The sequence below is a fragment of the Dipodomys ordii genome, unplaced genomic scaffold (genome assembly GCF_000151885.1).
Source record: "Dipodomys ordii isolate 6190 unplaced genomic scaffold, Dord_2.0 Scaffold40, whole genome shotgun sequence".
Lineage (NCBI taxonomy): Eukaryota > Metazoa > Chordata > Mammalia > Rodentia > Heteromyidae > Dipodomys > Dipodomys ordii.
Genome location: NW_012267256.1, coordinates 6,175,421 through 6,194,319, shown reverse-complemented (window position 1 = coordinate 6,194,319; position 18,899 = coordinate 6,175,421). Strand labels below are relative to the sequence as shown.

General features: G+C 42.4%; 1 protein-coding gene across 1 annotated transcript in view; it reads right to left on the bottom strand.

Moving 5' to 3' along the window:
• Nucleotides 1-18,899, bottom strand: part of Trpm6 (transient receptor potential cation channel, subfamily M, member 6) — a 106,295-nt gene that overhangs the window by 22,549 nt on the left and 64,847 nt on the right. Inside the window, exons 21-28 of the mRNA XM_013018395.1 lie at nucleotides 14,339-15,477; nucleotides 13,521-13,624; nucleotides 11,121-11,241; nucleotides 9,043-9,134; nucleotides 8,402-8,460; nucleotides 6,051-6,076; nucleotides 3,970-4,020; nucleotides 1,441-1,506 (exon numbers count right to left, since the gene is read on the bottom strand). Coding sequence (XP_012873849.1) covers nucleotides 1,441-1,506; nucleotides 3,970-4,020; nucleotides 6,051-6,076; nucleotides 8,402-8,460; nucleotides 9,043-9,134; nucleotides 11,121-11,241; nucleotides 13,521-13,624; nucleotides 14,339-15,477 — 1,658 coding nt within the window. The remainder of the gene's footprint in view (nucleotides 1-1,440; nucleotides 1,507-3,969; nucleotides 4,021-6,050; nucleotides 6,077-8,401; nucleotides 8,461-9,042; nucleotides 9,135-11,120; nucleotides 11,242-13,520; nucleotides 13,625-14,338; nucleotides 15,478-18,899) is intronic.

Sequence of the window (18,899 nt, the reverse complement as noted above, 5' to 3'; positions counted from 1 at the left end):
ACTTACTGTTGTGGACTCTAAATAGACAAAAAACAAAAACAAAAAACAGTATGTAAGTCTGAGTATGCTTCTTTTGTTAAGGCAAATATTTCTAACAAGGCCATTTCATTTATAGTTATTATCATCCTTCTGAGGAGACTTATTAGGTATGTTTTTCTCATTCACTTTCCTATGATATATTAATATTAAAAATATACTGTATATCTGTTTGTGAACTCTGTGCATCTGTGCTTCTGTGCTTCATGGGAACTTGGAGTTGGGGGGGGGGGGGTAGTACCCTGCTCCAAAGCTATCTAACAAGGAGCAGTTCTTACCAGGCAGTAAGTACAATGTTAATTCTGTCCCTATCAGAAGAAACATCATCTAAACAGAGTTTCATCATGGCTATGTCTCATTTTCTTCTATCTTGGCTTCAAATGTTTATTGTTTTGTTTGTTGTAACCACATTCCCTCTCATTGTAGCTAATTCCTTACCAATAAACACATTTAGAGAATGCTTCATAACATATTTCCAACTATTAATTCTTAGTGCCCAGAGAAACACCACTGAAGATCTTTTTGGAGACCTAATCCCTAGAGGATTTACAGCAGAGCTACTGATTTGAAAAAGCAGCCATGCAACCAAGTAGGGGAGAAGGCATTAGCAATCAGAGTCCAGCCTGGTCTCTCCCTGTGAGCAGGCTGAGAACTGAGTTCAAAGGTAACAGGAGGAGCCTTCCATTGTCCATTTGCTCCTGATTTCTCATGCTACACAGAGTCCCTGCTAGCCTTGGCTTAAGAGGAGCGGCTGATGCTTTCCTATTCCAGCCCTGAAAAATGGCATTTGTCCTCTGGGATAAGAGCAGTCAATGGGTGTGAAGTAAAACAGACAAATGAAAACCTATGTATATAGCTGGGCACCGGCGGTTCACATCTATCATCTTAGCTACTCAAGAGTCTGAGATAGGAAAATCAAGATTCAAAGCTAGCCTAGACCGAAGACTCCATAAGACCTTTATCTCTGATTAAGCAGCAAAAACAAAAAGACAGAAGTGGAGGTAAGGTTCAAGTGTAGAGGCTAGCCTTGAATGGAAAAGCTGAGCAAGAGTATGAGGCCCTAAAGTCAAGCCCTGGTACTGGTTCACACACAAAGAAGTTCAACGACTTCATCTTTTTTTTTCCTATGCACTTCTGGCCTTCCGTCAATAAATTCCAGGTGCAACCACCTTACTTTCTTCCACTGCTACGCACTGGTAGATGTTACCCCCACAGTGTCAGACTCTGACCCTAAATCCTGACTACAGAATGTTGGTGTTTGGAAGTGAATTTCCCTAAGCTACAGCCATGGACAAAAGGAAATGTTCAAGTGAAACAATGCACCTGCACTGTGTTCTCACCTCGACAATCAGATGTTACCTCTCATCCTCAGCTCAGACTCCAGAACGTAGTAATACTACTCACCGAACAGCTGGATTGGTGTGAACGGTATGGTCTGAGAGAGCCTCATTAAATTATTCCTCTCGATGGCTGCAAACAAGAGCAGATTTGCTGTTTTAAGTCCTCATCAATGGATTAAATTTATAGGAAACCTCCATTGTACATGTTCATACAATACCATAATACCTCATTTCAAACACTTTTATTTTTGCCTTTACTAAAATATATTATTGGTGGGCACTGATGGCTTACATCTGTCATCCTAGCTACTCAGGAGGCTGAGATCTGAGGATCCCAGTTCAAAGCCAGCCTGGACAGGAAAAGCCATGAGACTCTTATCTCCAATTAATCACCAGAAAACCAGAAGTGGGGCTGTGGCTCAAAGTGGTAGAGAGCTCACCTTGAGCAAAAAGAGCTCAGGGACAGCACCAGGCCCTGACTTCAAGCTCCATGACTGACCACCCCCCCAAAAAAATAAAATTATGTACATTCTAAAGCTATAAATCATGTCTCAAAGTCTTAGGAACATTTTTCTATAAGATTTTCCCAACATGGTCCACAACAAGACTGACCCTCCCAGCTGGCATGTAACTCAAATATATGTGGAACTTCCTTTTAAATGGTTTTATAATCCATGGTCTTCACTCTGGTGTTCCTTTTTACCAGCAAGTACAATCCACCGTAGACTACGAGGACACCTGCTGTTGGTTTTTCTCAGTTCACCTTCTTTCCCCCCCCCCCCTCCAGAGAGAACTGAAGACGAAGTTTAATTAGAAGCAAGTTATCTGCATTTTGCCATTAAGAGCCCTCGCCGAACAGCTCAGAGTCGATAGGAGTTACACTATTCCTCGCCAGAGACTTTTTAAAGTTGACAGCTGGAGTCAAAATAACAGATTACTGTGGGGCTGAAAGACCTTGTGTAAAGGATTTGTGTATTATCCCCGCCAAAGCTGAGAGCAATGACCCCCAAGAAACCGCCCAGTGGCACAAGTCCCGTTGGTTGTTACGTTGTTTTGCATTTCAGAGTGTGTTCTCTTGAATTCTCAACTAGCCCTCTGGCAGACTGGTCCTCAGGAAGGGCAGTACAATTGCTCCCACTTGGAAGAAAAGAAAAAAGACAATGGAAGCGCTGTAAAGCGATGTTGCTTCTGAGAGCCGAGACCCTTGACATCTTTGTTTAATAACAGCTCTGTCAGACAAGCTTGGTTGAACTTGTTCTGTGGTGTTAGCATCTGCCCAGAGGTCACGTTCCCTGTGCATCCTGGGAAGATGCGAAGCTCTCCATTAAGAACTAGTTCAAGTCTGTCTTCTCTCAAGTGCAAAACATTAAGGTTCTGGTTTGGGGCTGGCTTCGAGCTTGTAAGGAATTTTTAGAGCCCAGGGTTATCTTCTTCAACATTTGGAACTTTGTGAAATAAACATTGGTTTAATTTCTTTTTATGCCAGTCCTGGGGCTTGAATTTGTGGCCTAGGTGCTGTCCCTGGGCTTTTGTGCTCAAGGCTAGTGCTCTACCACTTTGAAACACAGCTCTACTTCTGGCTATTTGATATTTAATTGGAGGTAAGAGTTTCATGGACTTTCCTGCCCAGGCTGGATTTGAAACACGCTCCTCAGAGTTCAGTCTCCTGAGTAGCTAGGATTATAGGCATGAGCCACCGGTGCCCGGCTGAAATGAGTATTTTTAAATATAATTTTATTGTTATTGTTGAGGTGTTGTATGTGGAAAAAAATAACCTCTTCAATAATTGGTAGTAGGAAAACTAGTAGAACACTAAAATTTATCTCTGTCACCATGCACCAATATCAACTCAAAGTGAATCAATGTCAGACCTGAAACTTTGGAAACTACTGCAGGATAGAGCAGGAGAAACATTAGAACTTATAGGCATAGGCAGGAACTTTTTGAAACCAGTGCCAAGGAAATAGGAGAGAGACTTGACAAATGGGAATATATCAAAATAAAAAGTTTCTGCACAGTAAAGAACACAGGTACTAAACTAGAAATATGGCCAACAGATTAGGAGATCTTTACCAGTAGGACATCCAGCAAAGGCCTGAAATAACTATCTTTTTTTAATTTAATTTTTATTTTTTTAATTGTTATTATGAAGGTGATGTACAGAGCTGAAATAACTATCTTTTAATCCAAACTGTCTCTCCTTCCTTCCTTCCTTCCTTCCTTCCTTCCTTCCTTCCTTCCTTCCTTCCTTCCTTCCTTCCGTCCTTCCTTCCCTCCTTCCTTCCTTCTCTCTTGTTTGCTTGCTTTCTTGCCTTGTTTTTGAAGCAAGGTTTTGCTGTGTAGTCCAGGCTACTTAGCCTCAAGCTTGAAATCCTCCTGTCTCAGCCTCCTCAGTGTGAATCATAACACTCAGATCTGAATTTTCTTAAATTCTGACAACTTGCTTTACCACCCAGATCTAGATGTCCTTTCCTATCCGAGTAAATGACTCTCCAAGTGTGAAGTGATATCATTAATATCGAATTGATCCGTGTTTCTGTTTCCAAATTCAGACATTTAGCTCAGTTGACCCGTATGCAAACATGCTTCCTACCTGAATAATGGCGGTGAGGCTCTTGGGGGCTTTTTAAGAAGGCTGAGATGCCTGAAATTACAGGAAAGATTGGCATTTTAATTAGTTGGCTAGAGATAAATACACCCCTATAAAGATATTGCTTTCAAAGTTATTATTGACCAGGTTAATCAGAACGACTTCTTGGTGTTCAAAAAGAAGGTGGGGGAGGGGCGGGCTTTCCTAATATCTTCTAACCACATGATTGCGCGTGGTGACCTGACAGCTTCTAATCATCAGTGTAATATCTCCAAACACATTTATAGAGGGAATTGAAGACAGACAGGTAATATTAGCCTCCAAGACAGATTTCCTCTGAACCAATTACACCGCCGAGGACCAGAAGTTCCTCTCTGCCTATCACAGTTCATGACACTCCGGAAGCTCCATTCTCCCTGTTCCCTGCCCAAATGCTGCACCAACAGAAAGGTGTTATTAATGCCATGTTATCAGCATTACCTCATGGTCCTGAAATAACAACAAAATGATGGAAATGCTTTAAGATTAGATACTAGAAACAAAGGGGGAATGGGTAATTTAGCAAGGAGGATTGTGTGAGGCTGCACACGTGTGCTGGGGAAAAACTCCTCTAACTTTAACTCATTCTCTTCCATCTGCTCCAGATCTAAATTACAAGACTCCAGAGAATGCCTTTGCAACAGTTTTGCCACTCTATTAAAAAAAAATCAACATTAAATTGGAGAAACTTTAATCTCACAATAATAACTGCTTTCTCCCTAGAAACGAGCTGGATTACACACACCTTCCCCCCCCCCGCCTTTTTATTACTGGGTAAGCAAAGGGACAAGCATTCTTTGAGGATTCATGGCAAAAAAAGAGTTAAGATCAGCAAATTCTGTCAGCAATCAAATGTGTGCTTTCAGCACCCACTATGGGTCATGAGAGGCAAAGCAGGTGAAATTCTAGCCTTAGAGAAAAGTAAACACAAAGTACTAGATTAAAAGGACAGAGGACTATCCAGACACGGGTGGCTCACATCTGAACTCCTAGCTAGCTATTTAGAAAGCTGAGATCTGAGGGTCACAGTCTGAAGAAGCCAGCCTGGGTAGGAAAGTCTGTGAAACTCTTATCTCTAATTACACACACACACACACACACACACACACACAGCCAGAAGTGGAGCTGTGGCTCAAATTGTAGAGAAACAGTCTAAGCTAAAACATAAATAAATAAAAATTAAAAACAAAACACTATGGTCACAATTCTGTTTTCTAAGCAAAGATGAATAGTGAAGTTTATGGAATACACTAGTTCTACAGAGGTAGGAGCTTTATAGACAAACAGTGGAATATTCACCGTCTGTGGGCATCTGAATGCTTTATCACCTAAGGACCTGGACGATGTGATTAATCAATCCCAGTACCTACTCTATGCTCAGCACTGGCCTATTCTCAAATGGCCTATAATCAAATGAATAAAGCCTCTGGCTGCAGAGCTTGTTTCTAGTTGGCATTTGGGGTATAGTCCCATTGAAACTATACAAGAGATGCCTTCTACAAACAATATCATGACTGGCTCTTAATGAATAATAGTATTTTTAATGACAGTGTCCAGACATGGTAGCACATGCTTGTAAACCCAGATACTCAGAAGGTGGAGGGAAGCAGATCATGGTCCAATACTAGCTCCAACCAAAGCATGAGACCCTATCTGAAAAACAAACTAACAGCAAAAGAAAGGTCTTAAGACATAGAGAGGAAGTGCTAAGAAAACAGGAAGTCCTAAATTCAATCCCAGCACCACACACACACACACACAAAGTAACAATAAAAACTGTCAGATAGGAGAAGTAAGTTGGACAGGCTCACCCCCATTCATAAAGAAAAAAATGGGAAAACCAGTCAAAAACAAATATTTCAAAATGTATCAACCCGCACAGTCTTGATTTATCTGAGAAAAGACAGTCAATCCTATTTTTCTAATAAATTTTCTACTGGGTACAAAAACCATAAATTCAAAAACTACACAAGACTCAGCGGACCGGTGTACCCCACCCTTAATATGAGGAAAATAAAAATAAAAGTGTAGAAATAAAAACTTACTGTCAATTCCACTTGAACTTTGCCTCCTGCTTGGGGGAGAAAAGAAGGGAAAGTACTTAGAGAAATCTTTCAATGAGCAAACAAAAGAAATGCTTGGGACAGAAACAATAGTATGTATCCATAGCTACCCAATATCACCAAACAATAACCAAATAATAAACTAAAGTACCTGTTACATCATATTCATACTCTCATCTGTAGAGAAATGTATAGGCTTACAATTATGTTCATCGAAAACCAAACACTTAAGTCACTTGCTGTATATACCCTGAGCTAACTGAGAAGCAGATGGGTTTTTCTTTTTCTTTTTTTTTCTTTAATTAGCTATGTGATCACATAACATGTATAAGATTTAACTGTATTTGTGCTGTTTTGGATCAATTAGACTAAGGGCTTACTGAACTATGCAAAGGAGATGCCTACAAATGAGTGCATGAATGTCTCCGGACAAGCCAACAAATCAGTTTCATTAGCCCACGTGGCCCCTAAATGTGCAAAAGCCAGGATTAGCTCTCTTTAAATTGTAACTTGCCCTGTTCACGCAGCCATGGGCAAGTCGGAATAAATGCATTCAATGACTATCTCCAGTGTTTAAGGTCCTTAGGGAAGAAAGTACAATTACAATTATTGTTTAATTTCATGCTGCAATAGCCGACCACTCTGCATGAACGTAAACTACTGAACCTTTGGGAGAAGAAAGCCATGAGGCCTCTCAGGCTAGAGTCAGGCTTGCCGGGCAGCTGGGAGGGCAGCTTCTGAGAAAGGCTGTCTCCAACAAAGCTGATGACCACAAATTGAGAAACACCTTCTACCTGCTACGCACCGACTAGTTCATCTGTAGAGTCAATGGCGTGGAATTATGCCCCTTGTGGCTATGTGGACAATTTGATGGTGTGCTAGAAAACTCCAGAAAACACTATAAACAAAATGGAATCTTCCATGGGGAGTGAGGGAGCAGTGGTGTACACCTGTAGTCCCAGCTCGAGGGGAAGCCGAGATAGGCAGACTAGTTAGACCTAGGAGGTTCAAGACTAGTCTAGGCAACATAGCAAACCCTTTCCTCTTGAACACATAGAAGTAAAAGTACAATAGAATCATCTTAGTTTTGTTTTCAACTTTTATTTCTCTGAATAGATAAAATCCCAGGTCAATACTCAACTCTACGGCCAGGTGAGCTTTCCATAAATTCATTGTACCTCCAAACCACCTTCTCTCTCTGTCCTAGTTCTTTTCAGAGTTACCAAATTGACAACTGAGATAGTGGAAATGCCAAAAAGAATGGACAAAGAAAGAAGGGGGGAGGAGGGAAGGAAGGAAGGAAGGAAGGAAGGAGGGAGGGAGGGAGGGAGGGAAGGAGGGAGGGAAGGAAGGAAGGAAGAAAGGAAGGGAAGGGAAGAGAGGGGAAGGGAAGGGGGGAAGGAGGAGGAGGGGGCATAATAATAATCAGATCCTCGGGCCTTTTCAGAATTTTTTAAAGCAACATAGACTTTATTCTTTTTTAACTTTGTTTTTCGCCAGCCCCCTGGCTTGAACTGAAGGTCCTGGGCACTGTCCCCAAGCTTTTTTTATTGCTCAAGGCTAGCATCTACCACTAGAGCAACAGCTCACTTCTGGCTCTTTTGGTAGTTTATTAAAGATAAAGAGGCTCTAGGACTTTCCTGTCCAGGCTGGCTTCAAATCATAATCCTCATAATCCTAATCCTAATCATAATCCTCAGCCTCAGTTTCCAGAGTAGCTAGTAGTACTAGCATGAGGTACTGATACCCAAGCATCTCTTTATTTAATATCAAATATTTAGACAAAAGGGTCTCATTCAAACAATCTTAGTTTTACCCTTTAATGCAAGTTTTCAATCTTACCTGCTTGCAATGGAAATTGTTATTCTCTGTGTGTGTATATGTGTGTGTGTTTGACAATAGAAAGGGAAATATTTAATTTGCTCTTCATTTATGAGTTTCATTATAGTATTTTTTAAAGGGACTCAGTTAAGATCTTGTTGCCAGAAACTGAAAAACTTAGAGAACACTTTTTTTCATTCTTGTGAGTAGTGTGTGTGTGTGTGTGTGTGAGTGTGTGTGTGTAAAGTGGACCTTTCTTCCTAATCAGAACAAAAATAATTAAACCCAAAGTTCATTTTATTTTTGTTTCGGCACTCAGAGTCTAGACACTGTTCCTTAGCTTTTTCGTCCAAGTCTGGCCCTCTACCACTTGAGCCACAGCTACACTTTGTGGCTTTTGGCAGATGACTTGAAGATATCGTCTTTCAGCCTTTCCTCCTGGGGCTGGCTTCAAACCAGGTTCCTCAGGCCTTAGCCTCCTGAGGGAGCCAGACTCATACAAAAATACTCACAGAAGGGTCCTCCTGAGGTTGCTGCTCCAGGAGTTCAATGAGGAGTTTTCAGACAGATTCTGAGCCAAAAAGAAAAGAAAAAAGGCATTACACGTGCTCCCAAAGCAGCCTCCCCAGTGCCAGCTATACGAATGTGAAACACCCACCCTCCCCTTCCTCCAGCTCCTACTGTCTCCCAACAAACTAAATCTAAGCCACAAAGACGCATAAAGTTAGCATGCTATCCGAATAACCCAATACATGACGGACTTTGGCAGAATGAAATCACTTTGATGGGCACATGGAAAAGAATATGTAACATAGGAAAGATTTTTCTGAAGACCTAATATACAAAGTCGGTGAAGGGCCTAAAAGATGGAATTAAGATCCTTCTATCCCATCATGGAGAGAAGATCTTCACTAGTGATTATGAATAGGCAAGTCGCATTGCCAGGCATCTACTTCATTCTATTTCCTATTTATTTAACATTTTTAAAGAGCGAGTAAATTCCGGGCATTACTCTAGGGTTTTTCCCAAGGAATTCTCTTTCTTGTTACTAGTGAATCTCATGAGGATATTAAGGGACATGAAGGCCAAAGAAACGTAAGTTCAGTGTCATGTACAAAAATGCTTTATGTGAAAACTGCCAAAATATTTTTACCTCTTGAGACTGCCTTAGATAATCGCTAATTTGTTCTGCATGCTGCTCGATTTCGTTGGTCTTCATTTTCTGATATATATAAGGTTCTAAACCTTAATTTTACAAACAAAAGGAAGAAAAAAATCAGAAAATACATGAACATGGGTTACACCCAAACCATATTTTCCAAAGAGAAAAATCAGAAAAAGTAAACACTTCAATGAAGTCAGCTGTTTCTTGCTTTTCTAGAACACTTTCCTGTGTTTCCTTTGCTCGTCTTTCTCAGGTGATTCAAAGCTATATGCTTTAATTCTATTCTTCTAGTTACTTTTAGATTTGTAATAACTTATACTTCTCCATCAAAGTCAAAAATTAAGTGATCTTTAATATTTCCTTTTATAAAGTGATGTCTTTACTAGAATTTTTATATTCACCTTCTCCTGCATGCTATAGCCCATACTTTATTTAACATGTTCAATTTTAAGTTATAAATTGTTTGAAATCCTTCCTTAGTAACTACACCAAACATCTTAATAGACAAAACAATAAAAGACAGACAGAAAAGAATGCTATTAGAAAGATTCAATTTTCACTCATTTCTTTAAAAGGATAAAGAGGATCATTATTGTCATTACTGGGCTTGAACTCAGGGCCTGGATGCTATCCTAAGCTCTTGGACTTAAGGCTGGAGCTCTATCGCTTGAAGCACAGTTCCAGCTCCAACTTTTTGGTGATTAATTGGAAATAAGAGTCTCACAGACTTCCTTGCCGGGCTGATTTCGAACCGTGATCCTCATTTCTCAGCTTCCTGAGTAGCTAGGATTATAGGCATGAGCTACTGGCTCCCAGCTATCATTACTGTTTAAACCTGTTACTTAAGAATTACCTAACTACTTACTAATTTTCAATCTTTGTGACTCCTTGATCATATAGTCCTTCTTTTAAAAAAAATAGTAATTCAGGGGCTGGGAAAGTGGCTCAGTGGTAGAGCGCTTGCCTTGCATGCATGAGGCCCTGGGTTCGATTCCTCAGCACCACATAAGCAAAAAGAAAAAAACAGAAGTGGTGCTGTGGCTCAAGTGGTAGAGCACTAGCCTTGAGCTGAAGAGCTGAGGGACAGTGCCCAGGCCCAGAGGTCAAGCCCCACGACCGGACCCCCAAAAAAAATTTAAAAAAATAAAAAATAGTAATTCAAATAACAGTAAAACCCCTTTATCTAAAAAGTAAATATTATAAAATTCTGATCATTGCTGTCATTTTGTCCATAACCTGCCCTCTTCTTGTATTAGCTCACATTCTATGACAGGTTCATTGCTTTAGTTCCTAGCTGGTTGACCAGATTTGGATTCTCAAGGAACATTTCTTCATAGAACAACTCCATGTGGAAAGTTTTAAATAAGCAATGACAAGTCAAATCTCCAACCTCTATGGTTTCTTATCAGTGTCACATGAACCTTCAAAGGTCATAAAATTAGACAAATTCCCCTTCCCATAAATAAGACTACATGGACACTACCTAGAGAAAGTCTGTTGGAATGAGACCATATAAATCTTAGGTGTTTTTCTTTTCTTATTTCTTAAATCCTAATGGCTATTATTTTAAACAAATGAACTTTGCCCCTCTATAAAACTAACAAATATACACAAGATGATGGTAGCTCAGGCCTGTAAGCCTAGCTAGTCAGAAGGCTGAGATGTAAGGATCCCCGTTCAAAGCCAGCCCAGGGAAGGAAAATCTATGAGATTCTTATCTTCAATTAATTACCCAAAAGCTGAAAGTGGAGCTCTGGCTCAAGTGGTAGAGCAGAAAAGCTCAGGACCAGTGTCCAGGCCCTGAAGTCAAGCCCCAGGATGGACCGACACACACATAGATGTTACACCTCCTACTTCCCCTAGGGGGCATTACCATATTCTCCACCCTTCATCTTAGCCTGAAAGAGCAGAGTTGAGATGTAGCTCAATGGTAGAACACATGCCTAGCATACTGAAGCCTTGTGTTTGGACCCCAGCACCATAAACAAAGTAGCAGAAAACCAGTGGTGTAAAGAGTAGACCCTGCCAGGGTTTCAGGATAGAAGACTGCCTCCAAGGGCACATACTCATCTGGCTAAATTTGGAGACTGTAAGCCAGTTCCTGCCACACTCCTCTTCTGAGATGTTACTTTCTCCCAGTTCAGAATTTAATTGGTCACTTTGACAGCAGCTGTTGACTGTGATGACCTGGAGAAGAAAGCCATACATTGGAGAATGGCGACATTAAGTTGGGACCACTCTGAGTCCCATTCATTGAAGCACTCTGGTGGAAAGCTGTTGAACAAACATAGGCTGGGAATTTGAATCCCTTCACCCAGCCTAGCAAGAAGAAACATCCATCCCTTCAACGTCTGAGAAAGAACTGGGGAATAGAGCAATTCACATTGGAGCAAGGCCCCAGTGGCTCAATGCCCGAGCTACTCACAAAGCTGAGATCTGACGACCATGGTTCAAAGCCAGCCCAGGCAGGAAAGACTGTTAGACTTTGATCTCCAAGAACTACCAAGAAGCTGGGACAGACCCTGGGTTCAAGCCCCAGTATTGGCACAAGGAAAAAAGAAAACAAATATTCCAGAGCACAGGGAAGTATGACCTGGGTTGAAACCACAAATCTCCGCCAGGACCACTATTTGATAAGTCTAATCAAGAGGGTTTGAATCTCTAATGAGTTCCTCGGGGAAGCCGTGGACTCTTCAAGGATTGGAGACTATTACTTTGAGAACCATGGGCAGAGAGCAAGAAAAAATGGTATAGATCTAAGGCATTTGTCACGGCATTCTAGCCTTGCCAGTGAGAAGCTACTGGAACTTGGGCAAATCATTCAGTATCTCTGTGCTTCCCTCTCTCCCACATGAAATAATCAATTGCCAATAAAGTGTCTGATGTTTCCCAAGGACAGAAAACAAATTAGGTAAATGGCTAAACTTCGTAGTGTAGCCAAATGCAAGTTTAGCCATAGACAAATGCAAGCTTCAGTACTTGAGCACAGTCCATTGATTCCTCATAGAACTCGGGCCATATGCAGTATTCCAAAAATTAACCTCTTTACCTACACTTCTTGCACATGTGCTGATCCTTGAGCTTGAACTCGGGACCTGGGTGCTGTTGTCTCTTAGCTTTTTAACTGAAAGCTAGTGCTCTACCATTTGAGCCACCACTCCACTTGTGGCTTTTCGGTGATCAGAGATAAGAGTCCCACCAACTTTCCTGCCCTAGCTGCCTTTGAACTACAATCCTCAGATCTCAGTCTCCCGAATAGCTTGGATTACAGGCGTGAGTCACTGGCACCCAGCTTCACGTGCATTTGTGTGAGATTCCAGCAGCTCTTGGCATTTTCCCTGAGAGAAAAGACGACGTCCTTATCAATGGAACTCTCCTCCTTACGCTGATTCCACATCATTGACTCAATACTTGTTCTTTGCTTTTGCTTTTCAGCCTAAAGAAAACTGGGGCATTTTTTAATCAGCCAGATTATTCTTCGGAAAAACAAGGGTAAAATAGAAAAATGAAGCAAGTGATTAAAACCATGAAAGCAAATTCTTTCAAATCCACCAATTCAGATTAAAATTCCTAAACAATATATATATGTCATTTATAGTTGTATTTTTCATATATATACATGTGAATACATAAAATATATATCATATGTATATAAAATATATATACATATAAGACATATTTTCACATATATATTTATATGTAAAAGTCACTGAATAAAAATGAAAACAACATATCAGAATTTGAAGGATAGAAATAAATCATTCCTTAGGGGCAATTCTATCAAACTCAATAGCCATATTAGTAAAGAAGAAAGTCAAAATCACTGACCCAAGTTTCAACTCTACAAACAAAAAAAGAAGAGCAAAACAGAAAAAAAAAAAAGGACAAAAGAAAATCTTACAGATTTCACAAATCTGTGGAGGATAAAACAACCAAAATGTTGGGGGGGGGGGGGGGGGATGAGTTTGGGTTTGGAATTTATTTATTCATTCATTCATTCATTCATTCATTACTTTGTTTGCCAGTTCTAGGGCTTACACTCAGGGCCTTGAGCTGTAACTCAATTTTTTTTCAAGGCTGTTGCTCTAGCTCTTGGGCCACAGCTCAGTTCTGGCTTTTTGATGGTTAATTGAACATTAAGAGTCTCACAGACTTTCCTGCCAGGGCTAGCTTCAAACTTTGATCATCAGCCTCCCAAGTAACTAGGATTATAAGCATGAATCACCAGTGCTCAGCCCAAATGTTTTTCTATGTGAACATATAAATAAATTGAAGCCCGTGCAACTTTGATGACACACAGGTATACAAACAAACGCAACCACAAACAACAACTATATATATATATATATATATATATATATATATATATATAAAATATTAGAGACAGAGACAGACAGACAGACTCAGGAAAGGCAGGCCACTTCCTCAACTGCCCAAAACCAAAACACAGAGCACAGTCCACTTACCGGCACTTGTAGTGGTTGAGTTTTTGTCCTTCTCCTTGACAATCTCCTCTCCTTGGTTATTATCTTCGCTTTGATCCATGATGTCTCTGAGGATCTCGAATGTCCTATAAGGAAATTGGTTTCCAGGAGAGAGGTGAAAGTAGTAAGTATCTGGAAAGGCAACATGGGGTATTTGTGAGTTTGGAGACTTGAGCTTGGGGTTTTCCACTTGCTAGGCGAGTGCTGTATACTTGAGCTCATCTACGGGGGTGTTTAATGGAAAGGTCTGAGAGAATGGGAAGAGTTACAATGCACTGAAGAGTCGCAACCATTCTGAAAACTGAGGGCAGAGTCCGATAGTGCAGACTTATAATCCCAGTCTGGAGGCAGAGACAAGATGACAGTGTGTCAAGACTGTCCCCAGCTATAATGTGACCCCCTATCTGAAAAGCAAGCTAAAAGCAAAAGGAGGGTTCCAGCGATAGAGCATTTACTGAGCAAGCTCAAGGCCTCGAGCCACATTTCCCAGGAAACCACCTACAGCAATGCAAAAGCCTGGTTTTTAATAAACGTGTAAAAAGTGTGTATTACTAGTGTCTCACACCCATCATCCTAGCTCCTCGGGAGGCTGAGAACTGAGGCCTGCAGTTGGCAAGCCAGACCACGGCAGGAAAGTCCCTGGGACTCTTATCTCCCATCAACCAGCCAAAAGCCAGAAGTGGAGCTGTGACTCAAGTGGTAGAGGGCCAACCTTGTTTGCAGAAGCTAAGACTGAACCCGGGCCTTGATTTCAAGCCCCCAGGACCAGCACCGACAGCACACAAACCTTGATTCCTTACTTTTGATCTTACACATGTTCACCAGCGTCTCCTTCTTGTGGAATCTGAAGCTGTGGCTCCGAAAGAGGGATCTGTGTGTGCGGAAGGGACGGATGCAGAAGGACGTGTCTGGCTGGAGCCAGGGGCCGGAGTCTCCCGAGCAGTCACTGCTCCTGGCCAATCTTGTGGAGTTATCTGAGAGGCCTCCACCTCCTCCCTGCTCTGGGCTTTGTGATTGGCTCTGTGTGGAGTCACTGGAACAGGTGGAAGGCACGGAGGCTTGCCTTTGGGGGGTGAGGCTGGACACACCGGGCTCATCACCTTCTGAAAACGCCCAGTTCACGTAGCCCGCCCGGCTGTGCCTGTTCTGAGCTTGGGGAGGGAGTGACCCCATTGCCCTGGGGGCAGGGGTGCCCCCCAGCATGGGTGGAAGACACTCCATCTCTTGTTCACGCACCGCCTGAGACATGGGCAGCTCGGGCTGCTCTTCAGGGTCAGCCACCGATGCTTGATGGGAGACCCCTGGGGTCGGCTGAGGCAGATGGACAGGGATCTTACACTGGGCCGCCTGGTCATTTCCTGGCATATCTGCTTCTACAGAAGGGCCGCACAGAGGCAAGAGAGTGGCTGTACACTCAAGACCTTGCTTCGGATGAGAAGGGACCAGGAGAAACTTGCCATACTTGGGGGGTGTTTGCCTGTTTGAGGACACCCCAGATGCCATTGTGCTTTGCTCTGTTTCTTGTTCTGCTTGATCTTCTCTCCCATCTGAGGCCTCTTTTGGACTGGGGGTCATCTCAAGAAGGGACCCCCTCTGGGATCTGGGGGCAAGCTGGCTTCGGCTCCATAGCAAAGAGGGGGGCATGCTATAATACTGGAATTTCTTCCCTGCAGCGATCTCGGGGCTACTGAGGAACGGGGGACACACCAGGGTGTTCCAGCTGTGAGGAAGAGTTCTGCCGGCCGAGTGCCTGCTCTTCCCCGACATAGCCTCGTCTCCCTGCAAGCTGTCCACCGCAGACAGGACCTGCAGCGTATCCACGGTCAGGGCTGACAGGTCCTGCAGGTGTCCTACCTGGCTGTCCAAACCCAGCAGCGAGTCCTTGATAAAAGTCACTTTCTCGTTCATTTCTTTCAGTTGGAAGTACATCTCTGTAACCCTAAGGGGGAAGGGAGGGAGCAAAATCAAACCAGCACGGTAAGCCACTGGGAAGTGTGCTGGCTCCTGTTCCCAGAACCATGGCTGAGCCTCACCTCCCATTGCCTAAGCCTGCCAAAGTGAAGCCTGAGAACAGACCCCTGGGATCAGGTGATCAGAGAATCAGCCCTCTCCGCCCCCCCCCCAGAGGCTCTGCATCCTTCCCGGTGGCCTTGAGCAGTCCTGCATCCAGGCCCTCCACGTCTCCTCACACGGCCAGCAGCAGTCAAACCTGCAGGCCCCTGGGCATCCAGCATGGTTTATTACCCCTGCAAGACCTGCACATGTACTGTGGACTGATTGGACCCCGGAGACAACCAATCAGAAGGTTACGCAGCCTCTGATTGGGCCTGGGGGCTGATATGGCCTGCAGGCTGCCCAATGACAGTCACACAGCTCTCCTTAGAGATACCTTATTAATCCAGACACCACACAACCTGAGTGGAGCCCTTCTGTGGGGCCCCTTCCATCTAACAGGAGCTCCACTTAGCTTTGCCTTCAGGAAGTCCCCGTTTTACTTCCTCTTCTGTGTCCCCAGACTTCATTCTTCAAGACCATAGAGACCAAGGATCTAATACTCACCACAGGTGAGCTCACCCTCCCATACTTCCACTATAACCCCAACAAGGAAAAAACACTGAATCTTCTTTCCTAGCCTTCATTCCTGTCTAGTATTTCAGAGCCATGTTTCCTAATCTGCTAGTGTTCCTTTTAATGATCAGATCATTCATTTCATTCTAGTTCACTAATGTCTTCATCATGACCAACACTTGAATATCCCCTACCGAAAAAGATTTTAATAGAAAAAGGACAACCTAAAGAAGATTCCAAAAGAAAAAGAAGAAAAAAAAATCCCAACACTCTAATTCCAAATAAGCGTCACAAGTCCCAAACAAAATCTACTTTAAAAGATCCTTAGTTGGGAAAAGTCTAAGGCTACAATTAAACATAGTTTGAATAGTTTACCTTAGATTATGATGTATTATGATTTTCAGGGCATGGTAGCACATGCTTATAATCCCAGCACCTGGGATCGTGAGTTCAAAACCAGCTTGGCCTACATATTGAGGTACTAACTCAAAATTTTTATTGAAAAATGATAATATCCTGTCATTAATTGGTGTGAAAACAAGGCAACACATTTTCATCTGTAGATGCATAAAAGTACACTACAAATAAATTGAATTAAATGTATTTGTTCCATTGTTAGGAGAGAACATGGTGGCTAATACTCATCTGTACTCATCTCGGCAAATGTCTCTGATAGGAATTCATTTTGTTTCATGTTCCTCAAAAAAAGAAAAGGTTTGTTAACGTTCTAGCCTCCGTATCCAGCATGGGACCTTATCAGAAAGAAAATGTACAGAGGTGATCGAGTTAACATTCTGCTGAATGGGGTTCACTGGTTTACAATCGAATCCCATCGGACAGGGAAATCTTGGCACAGACACATAGAAAGAAGACACAGATGCATGGAGGAGAGGAGATGGAAAACACAAAGAGGAAACAACCCGTGATCAGCCTGGATACCAAGAACCAGGGAACCCCGAGGGTTGCCGGCAGATGCCTGGGAAGCTAAAAGTGGGGTGCTGGGATCTTTTCTACAATCATCATGAGAGTGTGGCCTACCAACACCTTGACACAGGTTTCCAGCTATCAGAAACAGGAGGTCGTACTTTCTTGCTACTACAAAAGCACCCTGTTTGGGGTGCTTTCCTTCAATGCCCTAGAAAATGAACATCCCATTCAACCTTATCCACAGATAAGCTACAAACCAAGTCAGATTTGAAGGCTTAAAAGCAACTTGTGTGTGAAAACAGAATACAAAATTTCCAAATAAGAACAAATCAGAAAATCACTGCCCTGGCAAATCCAATTAAGGAGTCACGTAACCTTTAGTAACTGAAAAAGTTTTTCAAAACCTTTGAAAAAAAAAACCACAAAAGCATAGACACTTAATTTACCAAATATGAAATGCAAAAGGGAAGGAAACCTGAGAAATCATGCTCATTCAATAGCAGAGATGAAAGTTACCATAATAATAACTTCATCTACATTGTAACATTTATTTTAAATTAGAAAAAAATGTAAAAGGTTAAAACAACTCCATAGGGATGTAATACAGAAACACAAGATGGCTGACTTCACTGTGCTAGAGCACACAAACATTTCTCATATTATTAAAATTATGCAGTCATTTAAAAAATCATACATTTCTGATGCTTTGGCTATTTCTTTTCTTGGTTTTTTTGTTTGTGTTGGTACCAGTACTGGAGCTTGAACTCAGAGTCTGGGCACTATCCCTTAACTTCCCAAAACAGAATCAGATTTCCTGCCTCTCAAGCACATCTCAAGGTATAGAAATTGAAAGGTTTGCCGGATGCTGGTGGCTCGTGCCTGTAATCCTAGCTACTCAGGAGGCTGAGATCTGGAGACTGTGGTTCAAAGACAGCCCTGGCAGAAAAGTCTGTGAGACTCTAATCTCCAATGAACCACCAGAAAACTGTGGAACCACCAGAAGTAGCACTGTGGCTCAAGTGGTAGAGCGCTAGCCTTGAGCTGAAGAGCTGAGGGACAGCGCCCAGGCCCAGAGTTCAGGCCCCACATGACAAACAAAAAAAAGGAAGGAAGGAAGGGAGGGAGAGAGAGAGAGAGAGAGAGAGAGGAAAGAAAGAAAGAAAGAGAGAAAGAAAGAAAGAAAGAAAGGAAGGAAGGAAGGAAGGAAGGAAGGAAGGAAGGAAGGAAGGAAGGAAGGAAGAAAGAAGAGAAATTGAAAGATTTTCCATTCCTTCTTTCTGGGAGCTTTGTAGGTAGGAATTAAAGGATAAAACAGGATCAAGCACGGAGACTGAAACTTATAATTCCAGATACACGTGAGGCAGCAATCAGGAGAATCATGATTTAAGGCCAGCCAAGCAAATGGTTTGCAAGACTCTATCTCAATAAACAAGCCAGCAGGTTGGGTCACACTTGCTATTCCAGAGGTACAAGTAGGAAGATCAAAGTCCCAGAATGGCCCAGTGCAAAAGCAGGACCTTATCTGAAAAATAAACTAAAGCAAAAAGGACTGGGGGTATGGCTCAAATGGTAAAGCACCTGCCTGGCAAATGTGAGGCTTTGAGACCACACTCAAATAATATCAAAGGTTTTTGAAAAGAGCTGGTGGCTCACACCTGTAATCCCAGCAGGCTAAGATCTGGCGATTGAGGTTTGAAGCCAGCCTGCCCAGGCAAATCCATGAGACATCTCCAATTAACCACCAGAAAGCGGGAAGCAGAGCTGTGGCTCAAAATGGGAGCGTGCTAGCCTTAAACAAACATGTTCAGCAACAGCACCCAGGTCTGGAGTTCAAGCCCCACAACCAACATCAATAATTCACCAGAT